The sequence below is a fragment of the Phoca vitulina genome, unplaced genomic scaffold (genome assembly GCF_004348235.1).
Source record: "Phoca vitulina isolate PV1807 unplaced genomic scaffold, GSC_HSeal_1.0 scaffold43, whole genome shotgun sequence".
Lineage (NCBI taxonomy): Eukaryota > Metazoa > Chordata > Mammalia > Carnivora > Phocidae > Phoca > Phoca vitulina.
In genome coordinates this window covers 3841065-3859431 of record NW_022589746.1, presented here as the reverse complement: position 1 = coordinate 3859431, position 18367 = coordinate 3841065, and the positions used below count along the sequence as shown (strand labels likewise).

General features: G+C 44.5%; 1 protein-coding gene across 3 annotated transcripts in view; it reads left to right on the top strand.

Moving 5' to 3' along the window:
• PCNX2 (pecanex 2) overlaps nucleotides 1-18367 on the top strand; it is a 304545-nt gene that overhangs the window by 210658 nt on the left and 75520 nt on the right. For all 3 annotated transcript variants that reach the window (XM_032430306.1, XM_032430305.1, XM_032430304.1), the window contains 2 exons: nucleotides 5903-6011; nucleotides 10498-10627. In XM_032430306.1, the coding sequence (XP_032286197.1) occupies nucleotides 5903-6011; nucleotides 10498-10627 (239 nt within the window). The remainder of the gene's footprint in view (nucleotides 1-5902; nucleotides 6012-10497; nucleotides 10628-18367) is intronic.

Here is an 18367-nt window from a genome sequence, read left to right as displayed (position 1 = left end):
TTTACTGACTTCTCATTTGCTCATTTTCCTTTTGTAGTTTATAATTTTCATTGTGGACTAATCTTCAGTGGGAGGTTGTTGTTTTATCTGTGGGAGACCTATATATTCTGGTTCTAGAAGTATCCTTGAAGACTGTATGGATTTATTTTTGCAAGAAAGTTTTGTTTATCCTCCCCTACTTTTTATGTTACAGCCTCTTGTTTTTTTTCATGTTTCTGGAATAGTTTAAATTTAAATTCCACTCTTCTACATTATGATGGCTAAGGTTTTGGTGTGTTATGGATGACAGATTCTACTCTATGTTAGGAAGAAGGCAAAGTTTTTTGCTTTTTCCCAGCAATGGTAGGTGGGGTTTTTCTAATTCACTTTTTTTGTGTGGGCATGGCAGCCAGCCCTTCAAGTCCATTAAAATCCACGTCCTAAGCTGCTAAGATGCACATCCATGTTTGTATCCTCTTGGGGTCATTCCAGTGTCAGTTCAGACTTATTTTTCTCATTTTATTTTATTTTTTAAAAATATTTTATTTATTTGAGAGAAATGGGGAAGGACCCCGATGTGGAGCTCCATCCCAGGACCTGAGATCATGACCTGAGCCGAAGGCAGACCCTTAACCAACTGAGCCACCCAGGTGCCCCTATTTTTCTCATCTTAAATTCCCTTTTTGGTTCTGACTATTGGACGTTTTCCCTTCTTTTGACTTCAACTATTAATTACATTTTTTCCTTACAATATTTTAGACCATTTCTATTATCTTTGCAGTGGGGTGGTAACCTTTGTGCATTACCGTGCTCCCTGAAGCACATTGATATTTTGCTAAACTGTGTGCTATTTAATAAGCTCCCAATACACATTGTATACAGAGGTAGAATCTGTTTCTGACCTTCTGATATTCAGTCTTGTAATCCGTTATAACTGTACCTGAATATGTTTATCTAACTTACAAAATTCTGATTCATCTTGCCAGGCTTTATTTGAGAATATTTATGTTTTAAAGCTAATGTCCTCATATTTAATTATCATGTTTGCTGTTATCAATCTTTTATTCTGTAACAGTGGTGCTCCCCCTCCCCCAAAAAGTGGTATCCCACACTTGAGGTGTTACTCATTCCTTCTTGAACGTTTCCATTCCTTCTTGAACATTTTCCTACTCCTCACGTCACCTCCTTTCCAAGCATTCCAGAGCCTCTATTCCCTCCGTGTTCCCTCATCCTGAACTCAGTGCATCTTTGACTCAGCAACTGGTTTCTGGGACTCCTTTCAGCCCTACATGCCTCTTCACGTTCAGATATTCATAATGACAAGCTGCATATCTTTCTGAGAAGGAAACTAGCTGAATCTGACCACAGAATGCAAGAAAAGAAGGAAGAAAAGTTATGTGATACAGCTAATCTGGGAGACGGTAAGGCTGGAGTTAGGGTTAGAGCAGTAGGAGGAAAAGTGGTGGTTGGGATTGGGAAGGAAAATTCTACTTTAATCGAATGGAATAGCCTATGGGCAGCTCCCTAAGATAGTGTTCAATATCAAAATGTCCAATAAATTGTGAGTCATTTTGTTGGTGGGAGAGGGAGTCCCCTGAGGAAAGATGGCATACATCTTGTTTCAGAATGTATTAGCAAGGAAAAGGGTTGGATCATCTTTATTTAGTGACATTTTTCTTAAAATAGTTTGTGAATTTATGCAGTTGGGGTTTCCTATCTATAGCAGAGGTATAACAGCATTGTCTACACCTAATGGAAAAGATATTCCCAAAAAGGGTCATTGGAATTGAGAATATTTATGGTGTCTTTCTTTGGGAAACAGCCAGAATCATTCCACTGTGACCTTATTTACTCTTTTCCTAGTGTTTTCAGTGGAAAAGGCCCTAATGATTTTGATTTCTCTTATAGTCATACTTGGGTAACTTGTGAAGTTTATTGTGCTTTCATAGGGCCGAGATTTAGGATATTGGAAGCAGAACATTAGAAGTGAGATAAGCTTCATAAAAGTAGAGGCCTTGAACTGCCTACTGAGATGTAATTTCATAGCTAATCTAAGTGGATTTCTATTTAAAGTGCTTCAGTGCAATGTTATGCTGTATGTGATGGCACTTACTAGAAAGGTGTTAATGTTGCTGTTTCCACTGAATCAGTCTCATCTTAAATGCTTCATGATTTTATACACAATGGTGTAATAGGACGTCAAGTGCCTCTTCATACACACTTTTCATTAATGATCAACATTTAGGCTTCCTTTTGTGCTTAGGCATCACCTTTTGAATACCCATGGATTTTTCATTCTTTCGCTTGATGCCACTCTTGAGGAGAAGGACAAAGTGTAAGGGAAAATATGAAGTTGGGTCTTTGTAACCTGGAACATACCTCTCCACACTTCTAGGAATAAAATACTAAGCCATATCCATCTTCTTGGGGCTGTGTGTTCAAGAAGTTCAGGGAACCAAGAGGCCTGCCTTTCTGAGATCTGCTTGAATGTCTCCAGGCTTGTTGGATGGTGTCATATTTTATTAATTGTGCATTTACACTGAAAGAGACGTTCCAGGATGGATCAGAGTTCTTCGTCACTGTGTGCATACAGAAGAGCTCCCTGCTGGTGGCCACAGCCATATGTGGCATGTCCACGCTTGGGACCCTGTCCCTTGACTGTCAGCAGGAAGGCCAAGTAGAGGAGTTGCTGTCCTCAGCTGCTGCATGACAGGCAGGTGTTCCTGCTGCTGTCTTTAAGAAGGGCTCCTAGCCTCAAGAAGACATGGTAAGGTAGAAATATCTACCACCAGGCAGAGAACCAGGCAGGCACTTTGACCTCTGGTTTCACATGGGCCAGTGACTCACTGTCTAACCTCAGCCAGTGGCCCCCTGAGTCTGGTTTCCCCCTCTGAAAACTAGGAGGGTCTAGACTTGGTAAGTCTCCATTGTTTTAAAGGGGGGGCTCTAGAATTTCCTGATTGCAAGCTAAGTACATCCCAAAAGATGACCTCTACTTGTCCCAACATCTATCTGTCAGCTTCTCATATTGCACTTACAGTTGCCAGGCCCTGGTCTAAGTCCTGAACAAAGATGATGTCAATCATCAGATGACACTGTAAGGAAGTACTGTTATCATCCCTGTGGTGGATGCCAGCTGGGGTTCAAGCTCAGACAGCCTGTCTCCAAGCCCATGCTCTTAAACATCATACCATGTTGACATCTGCCACATCTAAAGCACATCCTTTTTCTGGTGGCCTTGGGGAGGAGATTAAATTACTTTTTGGTGGAGGAATCCTAGACATGCAAAGAAGTGGCATTCAGCAGTTCTGGCTTCTTCAGTGAGAATAGCAGAGTCTATTTTATGAGCCGCATATTGAAAATCTTTCACAAAACTTCTATTTTATTCTGCATGATGTTTATGAAAAAGCTGAGACATCGACACAGGAAAAGAGCAAAGATACCTGGGGTCCCAGCTGCAATTAGAGCGTGAAAGTGTATGTGCCTGATTACTGGTTTTGCTTGTATGTAAATACAAGTCACTGTGCTAAGCAAAAAATAATTGTAATAGATTCATTGAATCATAATGCAGCCAAGTTTCACTTAGAGCTTTAAACTTGCAGATGAGGTTTTCCCTAGGGCTCCTGTCTGATTGTAACTGCTATGCCTGACCTACTTAACAGCTTTTCACAAGGTGGCTTAAAAGCCTCCCAGGATATAGTCATACATGGAAAATCCTCCAGGAGAAACTTTCCATAACCCCTGATCCATTGGTTGGGTATTCGGGGGGCCATGCATCACATAAGGTAATCTTGTTCATGCTTGTAGTTTTCACCTAGGCACGAGTCACGGGTTAATTCTGAAAAACTAGACTCGACAGTGGAGTGACTAAAGGGTTTCAGATCCAGAGGCATTTTGCGTGATAGAATTTGGTTAGGTGTAACTGATCAAGTTAATGCAAGAGAGCCAGGCACCACTTCTCAGGACTTTGGCTTTTGATGTAATCCAGTGTCATGTGTTGAGAGTCTTCCCTTTGGTGATTAGCATATTTCTCCTCTCCTTGTGTTCATGGCAGGGATGAAAGGAAATGAGATTGACCTTTAAAGAAAATACTCTGTCTTAACAGAAGTGAGTCAAGGGTTTGAGTCTATGTTAGAACTGTCTGTCTCGGTCTGTACCAAGTCACCTACTGACTAGCGAAAAATCAGGTGGTAGGGAGAAGACTATTCTTGTCTGTGAACCTAAGAGATGTGACCTTGAGCAGACATAATGGAATAAACTACCATCCTCTCAACCGTCAGCATGTCTGAGGCACTGGGAGCTGGCAGTCCCATCCAGAATGGATTCAGGAAGCTTAAACCGGCCCCAGGATTAGAACTAAAGTGGCCTTTCTGAAAGAACTTGGAAGCCAATTGCAGTCAACCCTCTGCGGTCAATGCATGTGAGCAAGAGTAAAGAAAGTGAAAAGTTATCAGCAAAAACCAGACGTCTGTGTTTCTTTCCCAGACTCGTACTCTTTACAGTTATTCAGGTCCAAGCACATCACCTTTCTTCTCCCATTGTCCTTTCCTTGTTTGTCCTCCCTTCTTTCTCTATTTGGTCCTGTCCCCCGCCTCAGTGGCCCTCCCCCCTGCTTCTCTCTACTCAGCTGTTTCATCACTGGGTCTGTGGACACACTGAGACCCCTGGGGTTCTGTTCCTAACCTGCTGCCTCTCACTCCTTACAAACTCCATGTTTGCTGGGCCTTTAGAGGACTTTTACCCTTGGTTCCTCTTCTGTGCCCTGTCGGACCATGTTTAACTCCACTCTGGAGTTATTCTCCAGCACTGGGATGTCTGTGGGAGAACAGGGAGACAAGAAAGGCGAGAGGAAGATTTGGAGAGGTCTCTGATGAGCCTCATCTGCCTCACTCAACTTTCACAGAGCAATTCAGAGCAACCTCATCTTTTGGTCCCCAGATCACAAGGTTGGCCTTCTGCTGGCCGGCTAAGTCATCTCAGTGCTTTGAACCTTTCCTTAATGGCCCTGCTTCCCAACTTTTGCCTCCTTTTCTCCGTGGTCTTCTGTTGTCCTACGTAACACCTGTTGAGCCTAATTAAGAATTCCATTTGTTCTTCTCATTTCACATCCTGGCCTTGGGGAATCTATTTTATTATCTTATATGCTAGCCAGTCTAGGAACAAACACATGTGCCTGAAGTTTCCATGATGCACGAAGAGTGTATGTATGTGGAGTTTGGGGGCAGACGCTGGTAGGATGCTCACTGCACGTGGAAGCAAGAGCTGTGGAATTCGCATCTGGGATTCATGAGCCGCTTTTTCCCACAAAGCGGAGGGCCCCAGCCAGGCCCACCCATTCCTGTCCATCCTTCTTGGCACGTTCCTATTCTGAATCTCGAGCATCCTTAGTCCACGTAAGGTCTCTCCTCCTCACCCGCTGCAACTCCCAGAACTCCATGTTTTCCCATGCCGCCTGGCCGAGTGAACACAACAGCTTCAGCAGCCTGTCGTGGCTTTCTAAAGCGCCTTGTAACTGGCACTTCAGTGGTATGGAGCTCTTTTCTCCAGCAAGAGCCGCTGAAGGGCTTTAAGTTGAACAGTGGCCATGATGATAGGTTTTTGTATGAATCTCCCCTAAAAGACCCAATATGAAGGCTGGAAGAGCAAACTGGGAGTGCTCCTCTGAGAAAGGCAGAGATGCAGGGACACGCTGCACTTGCTGGCTGGAGTAATTAACCTGGGGACAGGAACCACTCAGACCATTTTGGGTCTGTTTTAAAATTTCCCAAAACAGCTGCCTGGCGCATAGGACAAAGGAAGGTAAGAGCAGGAGGGAGAACAATAGCTCCGCCACCCTGCCCCCCTGGCTGTAAGTGACCTTGACTCAGCTGCCAGCCCGGTTGTCTGTTGTTGTCTCTGATGAATCTTTTCCTTCTGCTTTCAGCTCGGGGACCTGCTTCACAAGTTACAGTTCGTCATGACGTACGTGGCTCCTTGGCAGATGGCTTGGGGTTCTTCATTTCACGTGTTTGCTCAGCTCTTTGCCGTCCCTCGTATCCTTTGGGCTTCTATTTTCACCCACGAGCTGAGAGTCACATTTTATGGATGCAAGCTTTTCATTGAACCCTGGCAATGAAAAGATTTGAAAGTCTTTAAGATTACATTTTAATGGGGACATGGGGAGGCACTTTGGATTCCCCTTAGGCCACTTAGCCTTAAAAGATGTTGCTTAATTTTGAACTCTTCCTGCTTCCTAATGCATATCCAGGATTACTTTATTTTTCTCTGATTCTTCCATTTCCCACGCCCAGATCTGCATTAAGATATCCTGTCTTAGAAAGTTACTGCTTAAATGGTTCAGTTGACTTGTGCAAAATAGTGTAAATCGATCTGCTATTATTAAACACGGTGGATAGGGCTAATGGCTCTGATAGACTATTATAGATTATCTAACACTATATTAGGATAGAGTTTGGTAATCATATACTTGAGTAATATTCAAAACTCAGAATTAGATACACATAGAATTACCCAAAGTCTTCTAAAGACGAAAAAACTAATAGATGGTTTTGTTTTGTAGCTGCTCTCCGCCAAGAAGCCTAGTTTTACCGTTCGTAGGTTCATTTGGTTTCTTTGTCTGTTTTTAAGTGTTGCCATAATGATAATTAGTTTTAATTTACTTCAAAACAAACTTGAGATACTCCTTGTAGGGATCACTTTGACACAGGTAAGTTGTGTGTGGGGTGTGTGCGTAAGTGGAGAGAGAGAGAGATTAATAAAAAATACTCTTGAAGAGAGAGAGATTAGACAAAAATATCCTTGACTCAGGCCTAAAATTTGCCCTCAAAGGCTTTCCTTCCCACCTCATTTATACCTCCTAAATGTGTGCTTTCCACAATGTGTTTCAGGAACTACTTGTATGGGAATCCCTTGAGAAGCTTGTTAAATAACGAAATCCCAGAGCCCAACACATACTTTTAAAATCACATTTCAGGGGGTGGATCCTGGAATGTTCATCTTCAAAAGCCTGCCCAGGATCCTTACCCCACTGGCATGTGTGACCCCCAGTTCTATAGCTTCCTTCCATACGATGTCCACACAAGGCTCATTAAGACGATTCACGAACAGTCTTGGACCTGAACTTCTTGTACAGGCATGGAAATATACGTGGGATTAATTGTTAAAGGATAATATATTCTAGGCTTTTAACAATGCCCTTCTCCAGACTCCTCTGTTTAAAAGCATCTTTTTAAGCATACCAGGAGCTGGCCTTACAATGCACGCTGTTCTGTGCTCCTATTCTTAGACCTGCATTGATATTGCTGAAGTGTTTCAAGGTTATTTGGCAGAACAAGCTAAGGAAAAAAAAAATTGCAAGAGTGTGAGCTCTTACACAATTTTTTCCCCTTTAACTGCAATCATTTTCTACAATACCAGTAATTTTGGTTTTTCTAAAGAGTCCTTTAAAACAAAGACAGTGAGCTGAAAGAGAGGTGATTGTTATTTATTTCTGAAGTGTGTCTCAGGCATCCTATCTAGAGTTTACAGCCTGTTTATTAAATGAAAACTACTGGATGTTGCAAATTTGTGGTTCAGGAGTTGCACAAAGAATGTGAAACTTGAAGTTTATGATTCCCAATTTTATCCTAACTTTGGTCCCATGCAGATCTGTAGCATTTCTTGTGCCTATTTATGCCTTGTTAGGTGAGTTCAGCGATACTAATTACTCCTTATGGTTCCACAGCTGAGTTAAAACCCGCCTGGGAGCCATAATTTTCAATTACCTGACCTGTTTGTGTGCTGAGGGTTCACACACAAGCACTTCATGTCTGGCACTTAATATCTCCTATAAGAATAAACACGGCATTAGTATCCACCTCAGATTGCACACGGTGCATATTAAATCTAAGTGCTTTCTTGGTGGGTGACTCATTCTCAAGAAATTGAACATTTGAGATGTAGATTTCATTGGGCATCTGGTGGCTCCGTTTTAGAACACTTGATCGATCCCCGTGCTTTGTTCCCAAAACTGCCCGTGATAGTGACATCCACGTTTTCCCTTCTCCTGAGATACAGAGCCTTCAAAGTGACCTTGGAGCCTGACCACTGCAGTTATGTGACAGCTAACAGGACCCATCACCCCCCACCCCCTTATCCCAGGACACCTTCCCATCCTTGACTAGTTGTAAAGGTAGATATGTGTTATCTGGAAGCCAACGTTATACCATTCAGAATATAATGAGATCATAGTTTAGAAAAGCGGATGTATATGCCGTCAAGACAAAGCTATGAGGTTCCTAAGCACCAGGCCTGGATCTTGACTAATTTTGAAATGTTAATTATTTTATCACTCTATTAAGAAGCTGTGGGTTCAATCCTGGCATCAGGAAGGGACTAATTTGCTCCATTTTGGAACTGAATTAGCGTTCAGGCCAGCAGGGCACTGTTTAGTAAATTGCTTTTTCCAGTACTAGCATGTTTTCTCCCTCGGTAGCCTCTTTTAGTTTCTGAGCTTGTAGCCTCCAGGGACGGATGAGAATGCTCACCCTTTTACTATGTGTAGAGACCATGCAAGACCATTGTGTTCTAGTAATTACAGACGCAGCCAGATTATCTCTGTTAAATGTGTATATTGGGAAGGTTGCAGAATTTCTCTTTGGTATGTCCTTTTGAGCTTCAGATGGTTTGTTTTTAACTTTAAGGACTGACAGAGATGTTTTCATTTTAAATGTACGCTAATGGAAGCTTTTGACAGAGTCACCCTCTCCCTGTGGGTAAGAAACAAAGAGGGCTCCATGTGCGGGCTCTCATAGGAGTCCCCGCTTCTCGGCGTTGTCTGAGCAATTATACCGACAGGCTTTTATATTTGCCCTGAGCGTGCTGTATTTCTTTATTGATCTTCCCCTAAATAAAATAACCTCTGAGGCCACCTATTCACTTCTGCCCTACCTCAGACCTGTTAAACCTTATTTCCTTTCCTACCCCATTGAACTTCATTTACAGCTTCGCACTGCTTTCCTGACTTAACTTCTGGCTAATTGTTTCTGGCATTTAAAAAATGGACAACATAATCTTGGGGGAAATACGTAGAATCGAAAAGAAGAGCAGGGCCAGTCTCTCTAGCATCCTGCTCAGCCCCAGGTCCGTGCGGCTTTGTCCTGGTTTTTCTGCAAACCCCCCAGTGCCCTCCTGCCCTCCTCCCATCGGAGAAATCCCCCTGTGGCTCTGCCTTCTCACGTTTTTTCAGTACCTTTACTCCATGACATCCCCCATGCAGTTCTCTTTTCTTTCTGAGACAAGGGGCATGGTTAATTTGGTGTGTTTTGTAACCCAGGTATTTAGATATTTTCAGCTTTCCAATGAAGAGAAAACAGATGGGTGATAATAGATCCCATGGTAGCTCATTGTTCTGTAGCTCTCCGTGTGAACCGAGGTCAAAATAAAAGGAATTGGATTTAAATTGTAGCACCATAGAGATCTTTTTGCTACCCAAACAATTCAACACCGGAATGGATTATTAATGGAGGATATGTCATTTCACTCCTGAAGTTGCTTGGAAGTAAATAGCAAGTTGAAAAAAATAAAATAAAATAAAGACACAGTTATTCCTGAAGCAAAACTCTGAGCTAAGTCTGTGAAAATACCTGGGGATGTGCCTATGACAGCACAAGGCTCTCCTTTTCTGGATTTACATGTAAACGGGCTCCCCACAGCCACCCCTCCCCAGCACATGGCTGAGAGTATATAAAAGCATCTGGACACCTGGGTCGCTTCTATGTCCTGATTGGCAATGACACATAGAGTCTTCCTGTCTGTGTCAGGCACCCTCTCAGATTTCTAGAGATCAATTCATTGGTTTTCATCCAAATATGGCAGCAGGACTAATTTTAATATTGGACAATTATGTTTCTGATCGACCAGGGTATGTAAAAGTGAGTCCCACCAGTAAGTGAGAAACCCATACAGAGCGCAACATGCTGTGACTTCATGTGTCTACAGTTTTAGCTTATAAACCAGACATGACTTGAGCCATTGGTGTTCACTATATCATAAAGAATATATTTTTTTGAATAGTGGGGAAAGAGTCTTTGAGAAACAGAGATGCTACCTTCTCACACAATGCTATTCATTTCTTCTAAAAAGTGTAATTTAATTTTAATTATTTATAAAGCTACTTAATACTTTAGTAAATGTAGCACAGTGCGTTTTGTTCTGCTAATGATACCCTAGTAAAAAGAGGTTTTTTTCAAACCTGAGATATTAAATCTTTGCCATAAATCACCCTGAGACCGCTGGGATTTTTATGAGAAGCATTTGGTTTTCATGCTGGCGAAACAAGACCTAGCAGGATCCTACTGCAAGTTTTATATTCCTGACTCTGTACACAGAGAGATCAAGTACATGCTCTCCTTTCTTTCCTTGGTGAGAAAATGGCTTTCATATAAACGAGTCAAAAGCTGAAATAATATTTCGATATATAATAACAATGAAAAAAATGGTTTGTGGGTTTTTTTTTTTGCCTTAACTCAAAATTCTCAGATTCAGCCATACTTTTCTTTCAGACGATTGTCACCTCCATCTTCTCTACTCCACTGAGCCCATTCCTCGGGAGTGTCATTTTCATCACCTCCTATGTTAGACCAGTGAAATTCTGGGAGAAAAACTACAAGTAAGATCCCAAAGTTGATGCTAACGTTCTTTTTGCTAAAATTCATGCTTCTGGATGCTCCTTGACCTTCCTCCGTGTCAAGGTTCAGGCTTTATGCCTCACTGGCTGGGGGCTGAACGTATCCCCTGGGGGCTCCCTCCATTCACTGCTCAGCCCGGGGGGGGCTTCCGGGCTCCGGACCGAATGGGCCTGATCGCAGATTTGCAGTCGGGTACCAGTCCGGGTTTCACTGGTCGTGCAGGAAAAATGAGTTCACACTGCCGAGTATTTGCAATTGCCCTCAGAAAGGGTTTTGAGGGAGCCCACGTCGTCCCGTTTGCTTGGCAGAGATTGCCCCTGGATGGCACGTGTCCTCTCTCCACGGTACCTTCTGTGAGTATCCTAAATATGTGTGTCGCGTGCAAGTGTGCACGCTTCACAGCTCAACATAAGGGAGAACACCGGGTTTTCTAGAGTGCCGTTAAACTTGTAGAAGATGATTTATGTATTTTCTTGACTGTGTGGACTGGCCGGTCATCAATTTCCTCCAGCAAACAGTGATGGAGTGGGGGTGGTTACTTCTTGAGGGAAGGCGTGAAGGTGGAGTCATCGTCCGCTAAGTAATTTTCCAGAACTCGTCTTCGAACAGGTGGTGGAAGGGAAGGCTGGTGAGCTGGCCCATCTGCAGCTGGGGCAGAGGAGGTGGACTTTTATTCCAGAACTCCTCCTGGTAACTTATAGCCTTCCCTGCGCTGAGCCCCATAAACCCCAATCCGCCCTCAGCAGTATGTCTGCATTTTGCACGACTCTGGCCCTTGACGATGTGCTCTTTATGTCTTATACAAGACACCATTAATGGAGGAGGGCTGTGGTTTCTGTTTCTCCCCTTTGACGTAAAATGCACACCCTTGTGGGACAGGCAGAAGGAGGTGGTGATTAAAACTCAGCCTGGGGTGCCCACCTGCCTGGGCTCACATCTCACCTCTACCACTTAACACTGGTGACCTCAGGCCTCTCTCTCCTCTTCTGTAAAATGGGGGCAAAATGAAGGGACCTACTTCACAGACTTGCTGTGAGGAGAAAATGGGTTAATATACATAGAGCCCCATGGGAGCCTGCGCCCCTGTGATTCTTCTCTGACTGCTCTGCATATAAGTCCCCGTTCCCCCTCGACCCACGCTGACAGGTGTTTACCATGACTACGTCCAGCGCATCCGGCAAGCTCACATTTAGGGGTGCCCTGGGGGAGAACTAATCGAACCTGAGCACTCCCTGGGGGGCCAGTGCTGGGAGGCCGGGAAGCGGTGGGGAGACCATTTGGATTCCTGGCAGGTTCCTCATATTCACGAGAGGTGGGATTTGGGCAGTACAACAAGTACCTGTGTGAAATTTTGCACAGAGGCGCGAGTCCTGTTCTGTGTTTGTTTAAAGAGATGCCGTGCATATTTACAGAGCCAGAGAGTAAAAGAAAATGACAGGCACTGACTTGGTACTTTAAGTTTCTTTAGGGGAAGACAATTTTGGGTATCTTTTTGGAGCTCTGAAAACCACATTTACACTTGTAAATAAGAGGACTGGCAATGCCATTGCTCTTAACGATGCAGGAAAGTGCAAGATTGTTTCAACTGGATCGTTAGTATAAAAGATTCCTTTGTGTCTCCTAGTCTCAGTTAAGTTAGGAGCCAGTCTTTCTGGCCTGGAATCTGACATAAGCAAGATGCATCCCCATTGAGCTGGAAAGGGTTTTAAGTGTCCCCGGCAGGAAGGGAGAATGGACGAGCTCTGTGGGGAGGTTTAAGTGCAGGGCGGCGTCCTAACACCCGTGCGGAGCAAGATGCTTCTGGTGTTCTGTGTTTGCTTACTTAGTTTCCTCACTTGCAGGATTCAGTATGGTACTTGAACTGTCAGCTTCTGTGGGTTACTTACGTGTATGGGCCTCTAGAGTAGGCTTCCCATTTCCTTACTGAGTGTCACAAATAATTGATTCTGTTGTGAGCCATTATGTCCCCAGTTCAGCGCTGTTACTTGTGGGAGGGGTCTGCCTTCGCTGGGCCTGGCTGCGGGTGGGGAGGGGCATCAGGCTCTTCGGGCATGGATGAGGCTGTCCAGCCTCTACGAGGTCTCGCTGAAGGAGCCAAGTTGGAGAAAATGTTCAGTCCCGCTGGGGGAAAAAGTTCCTAATGCAAAACCCAGGCTGGTAACCTTGTGTTAAGCATCAGAATACAGAGCCTGGTGCCTGGCTGCTTAAAAGATCAGTGATGGGATTCAGGACAGTAAGAGGTGGGTAGCAGGAAAGGAAATGGCAGGAAATTTCATCTGGATCCCTGCAAATGCTCTGGAAAGCTCATTGTAACTATCTTAAACTGTTGGCTTTTATTTCAAATGCTAATGACTGCTCACTTTCTTGCCTGAGAGCATCTCTCCCTGCTCCATTGCCCACAAAGGAGCACTGGGTTACGGGGCCATTGATTCTGTGCAGTTGTTTACTAGTCGTCCCCTCACTTCCAAAGGCCGATCAAAGAAACTCTTCCTCTGGAGGTGCGGTGGGCACGTGCTGCCAGTGGGTACCCCGGCACGCCACCCCCAGCCTGGGCTGCGGCCAGTGCCCTTGGGGGCGGTCCCCTCTCCTGGGCCTCCTCTCCCTTGCCACCCCTCCTGCCTTGCTTGCCACCCCTCCCAGGCCTCCAGGTTTTCTGTCCGGCCTTCGAAAGCTGGCTTTGTTTCTGCAAGTCTCCAGTGAGCCCAGCACTGTAATGAAACCATTTTATATATTTTTTTAAAGTTTTTAAAGATTTTATTTATTTATTTGAGAGAAAGTGAGAGAGAGAGAGCACAAGCAGCGGGAGGGCAGAGGGAGAAGGAAAAGCAGACTCCCCACTGAGCAGGGAGCCCGATGCGGGACTTGATCCCAGGACCCTGAGATCCTGACCTGAGCTGAAGTCAGATGTTTCACCGACTGAGCCACCCAGGTGCCCCATGAAACCATTTTAATACCCTAAGAAACTGATAAGTAAATCACCAGCCACCTGGTAAGTATGGCCGGTGTGTTTTCCCCCTCCTGGGCTGTCTTGAAATCCACAGGCTTCCTGTTCCCCAACACGTGTCCTCTGCCCTCCTGACTCCACCGCACTCTTGTCTGTTCTGCACATATAGCACCAGGTTCCATGCTGTCTCAAAGGCCTGTGGTGGCTCAAGCTGCCTGAGGAGAAGAAGAAATGCTACATGGACCAGCCCTGTCCAGTAAGGAGCTCTGCGTTGTTGGAGATGCTCTGCACCTGCACCATCCAATATGGCAGCTCTAAGGCCATGCGTGGCTGAGGACCATTTGAAATGGGGCTACTGTGACTGAGGAACTGAGTTTTTACCTTTTTTTTTTTTTTTCCTTAGAGCAAGAGAACCAGGGAGGGGAGGAGCAGAGGGACAGGGAGAGACGGAATTTTAAGCAGGTTCCATGCCCCACCAGGCGCCCGTCGTGGGGCTCGATCTCACGAGATCGTGAGATCATGACCTGAACCGAAATCAATAGTCAGACACATAATTGACTGAAGCACCCAGGCGCCCCCTGAATTTTTACTTCTTCTATTTAATTGTAATGAAATAAATTTCAATAGCCACATGTGTCTAGAGGCTACCACATTGGACAGCACAGATATAGACCCTCCTCAGTCTTAATCTCAATTTCCAGCTTATTTCCCAAAACGTTCTGTCATACCTCACATATTGTGGATTTTTCATCCCAAGCCTTGCCTTGGGCTGTGTCCTTCACGAAACCGTCCTCCCCTTCCCCAACCCCATTTCTCATCCATCCACACCCACCCAGATTCCACCTCTTGATGTAGGAGTGGTAAGGCTCAGGAAGGCCTTTGGGATGAGAGGTATTATAGCAGCTGTCTTTGGAAGATAAATTTGCCTTGTGGCCATCAGCAAATTCTACCCAGGGTTGGCATAGACTATACTTGTCTCCAAGTTTGGACTTGTTTCTTTTTCATCTTGTGTCCCTAAGGGGCCACGCACATAGTAGGTGTTCTCTATTTCTTAAATGGATTGAGTCCCACAATATTGTGTAAAAGGGAAAGGAAATCTAAGTTCACTGTTAAACTGATGTTCTCTTGATTAATAAGGGCTTTAAAATCTGTCTTAATGAGCTCTGCCTTGGGTCCCCACTTAAATTACAGGCAAGGACAACAAATGCACTATAATAATAGTGCCTTGTGTGTGTAAATCCCCTTATGTCAGAGTATTTTAAAAGCTTTAGAAACAAATTCTGATATTATGATATATCACCCTTCTCCTTATATATAAACAATCACTAAATAACCAAACTTTGTCATTAACGTGAAACAAATGTTTAGGCTATAAAGTATTGATTCGTGTTTTTGGTTATCTCAGCAAATATCTTGGTCCTAAAGGAGTTGACTGTCTTCAGCCCTAATGAATGAAGGGTTCCATTAATAATGAGTTTGTTTGGATAGATCAGAAGTCTTGTATAAGATGTAAAATACCATCGCTATGAGGAGATGCATAGAACAGCTATCTGAAAGACAAGTATAGCTTTCATGGTGGTTACATTTCTATCAGATTCTCCAGATTGGTTTTAAAATGTTAAATCAGAGGCGCCTGGGTGGCTCAGGTCATGATCCTGGGGTCCTGGGATCGAGCCCCTCGACACGGGCTCCGTGCTCAGTAGGGAATCTGCTTGTCCCTCTCCTCCTCCAACCCCCCGCCCCCGCTAGTGCTGTCTCTGTCTCTCTCTCAAATAAATAAAATCTTTAAAAATAAAACAAAATGTTAAATCATTCTGGGCATTATCCTTCTCCACAAATGAGCATTAAGCATCTACGCGAGGGCACTGTGCTAGGCTTTAACCAGTAGGAGTCACTTTATGTGATTGGTCTGCAAAAACATCTAACTCTGTATTCCGGTGTCCGTGGTCCCACCCTAGTTAGCAAGAAGATAATCAGCATTACTTAATCCTCAGCTCTCCCTGAGGCAGTGGTCGGACGTCAGAAAGTGTGAGATTTATAGTCTGTCAGATCTCGATTAAAGTCCCAGCCCATATGCTTGGTTAGGTGTTTGGGAAATTATTCAGTCTGTGAGCCTCAGTTAACTCCTCTGTAAAATGGGTTGACTGGCTCTCTGTGCCTCCTTAATCCTGTCCGCATTTTGTTCTCCTTACCTATATTTCTATCTTCTCTCATTTGACTTTTAATTCAGTTATGTCTAGACATATTTTATATGTCCTTACAACCTATCTGAAATCCTTTCTGAAATGGCAGAGCACAATCATACCAACCGGTGAAAGGACACAAGTATAGACCATGTAACATCAAATCCACAGACAGCGCGCTGTCACACACCCCTTAAATATCAGTCTTCACCTTTAAGCGCTGTGTTTATTTTGATGCCTTACCCCGTGACAGAGCCTGGTCCTGTTCTTTGAGCAACACAGCAGCCTGAGTTGAAAAACATCTCTAAAGTGTCACAATTTTGTGGTTTATCAAACGACAGACTATACGATCCAAACATTTCAACTAGTCTCCGTGGGCTCCCGTGAATCTTACTGTGTTATTTCCCAGTGCCTTCATGGGTTTGGAATACAGAAGCGGACCCTTGGAATTACAGACTCCCCCCTGTGCTGCTCATGGAAGGGAGTTCTCCAGCCTCTTCGACTCTGGGTGGAGCAGCCCTGTGCCTTCTTAGGCAGCCCTGGGTGAGCTTTGTCTGCCACGGCTGTGGGCTCTTCACTGTGCTGGATCTGTTCCTTGTGTTCTCACCTGGATGCCACAATTCCCTGGATACACCTGCTGCTGCCCGAGCAACCGGCATCCTCGTGCCTCCTATGTATCTCTCCCTTCACGGCCCTTTTTCAGGCTAAACAGCACTAACTATGTTTTGAAATGGTCCAGACATCAGGCATTACCCGCCGCCCTCATCCAGATGTTTATGGGCTGTCTCTAACCCTCCCCTCTAGCCTGTTCCAGATGTCGTCTACTCAGCTTGCAGTAGATGTGACTTCCTGTGAGCCAGATGTTCTGCTCTCATTCATGCCTTCTAAAATCTAAAAACTCTTAATTATTTTACTAAAGTGTTGCCAAGCCAGGCCTTCATCATCCCAATCTTATGTGTGTGTGGTTAAATGAAAATCAGAAATTTACATTTCCGGGGCATCTGGGTGGCTCATTCGGTTAATCGTCTGCCTTCGGCTTGGGTTATGATTCCGGGGTCCTTGGATCGAGCCCCTCATTGGGCTTCCTGCTCAGTGGTGAGTCTGTTTCTCCCTCTTCCTCTGCCCCTCTGCCTGCTTGTGCTTGCTCGCTCTCTTTCAAATAAATAAATGAAATCTTTAAAAAAAAAAAAAAAAGGAAAGAATTTACATTTCCTTTACCAACTCTTGACCCATCGGCTTTAATATTCCAGTCCATAGAGGTCCATTTCAATGATGCTGTTCATCATCTCTCCAGCCCCTCACTTTCACTCTCTGCAGACCCGCCACCATCTCTGTCTTCACGCATGGTTTGTTAATGAGGATGTACTAGGACAAGTCCATGGGTGCCTGACTTGGGCAAGGCCGTCAAAGAGAGAAGTTCTCAACGTCACATTTTATTTTTTACCTTTTCACAATGGGGAAGATTTTTCTGGATGTTCTCTACCCACTGAGCTATTTTAAGCATGGTTTATAAGATCTTTGTGCAAAGCATGGGGTTTCTCAAAAGGTATTTTTTTTTTCTCAAATGCAAAGCAGCAAGCTTATTTGGCTTATGGGTTGATAGTAAAATGGAGCACTATAATTAAAATTTGCAATTAGTAATAGTAGTACAATAGCGCAGTACTGGTTCTCGTTTTTGTATTTACTGAACACCTGCTCACCTTCCCAAATATATTCATTCTCGCCTGTATAACTAGTCTGGAAGTAGAATTTCATTTTTCTCATTTCACAGATCAGAAAAGGGAAACTCAGCAAGTTAAATAACTTGCCCAAGGTCACAGAACAAGTCAGTGGCCAAGCCAATACTTTAAACCAGGTCTGGTCTTATTCCAAGCCTTGAGCACTTTCTGTTATGTCCCGAGCCCTCTCAAATGCCTCCCACACTATAGACGGTTCAGTGAATGCCAGTTAAAGGGCTCGCTTGGGACAGGAAAGAGGCGCCCTCCCAAGAGCCCTGTTCAGAGGAGGAGCCGGGCTGGAAGGACAAGCAGGGCAGCCCAGGCCCCGAGGCCCCTTCCCTGAGTGTGCCTGACTCCAGAAGTGGCTTCTTTTAGTCCGGGGGCCACGGCGCGGCCATTCTCAGCAGGGCTGCCTCCTTCACGGGCCCTGGTCGTGTATGGTCGCTCGGCCGGCTCTCAGCAGCTCCAGAGCCCGAGACGGGAGGCGTGAGGGGTACCCCTCCGGTGTGGTCTGCCGCCTCCAGCCCTGCCAAAGCTGTGAGCATGGGACCTCTCACACTGGGAAATCTGTGATCACCGACAATGTGAGCCTCCTTTCCAGGTCTGGAGCCATGAGATTAGAGCAGAAATGCGGCTTCATGGGCACTGAGGAACCACCTGCTGTCCTGAATAAAATCTCAGGCCCAGAAAGGTGGTCGAACTAATTCAAGATGCAATTTTCTTTTTTTTTTTTTTTTAATTGGCACTGAATTAAATGTATGGATTAATCTTTTTTTTTTTAATTTTTTTATTGTTATGTTAATCCCCATACATTACATCATTAGTTTTAGATATAGTGTTCCATGATTCATTGTTTGTGCATAACACCCAGTGCTC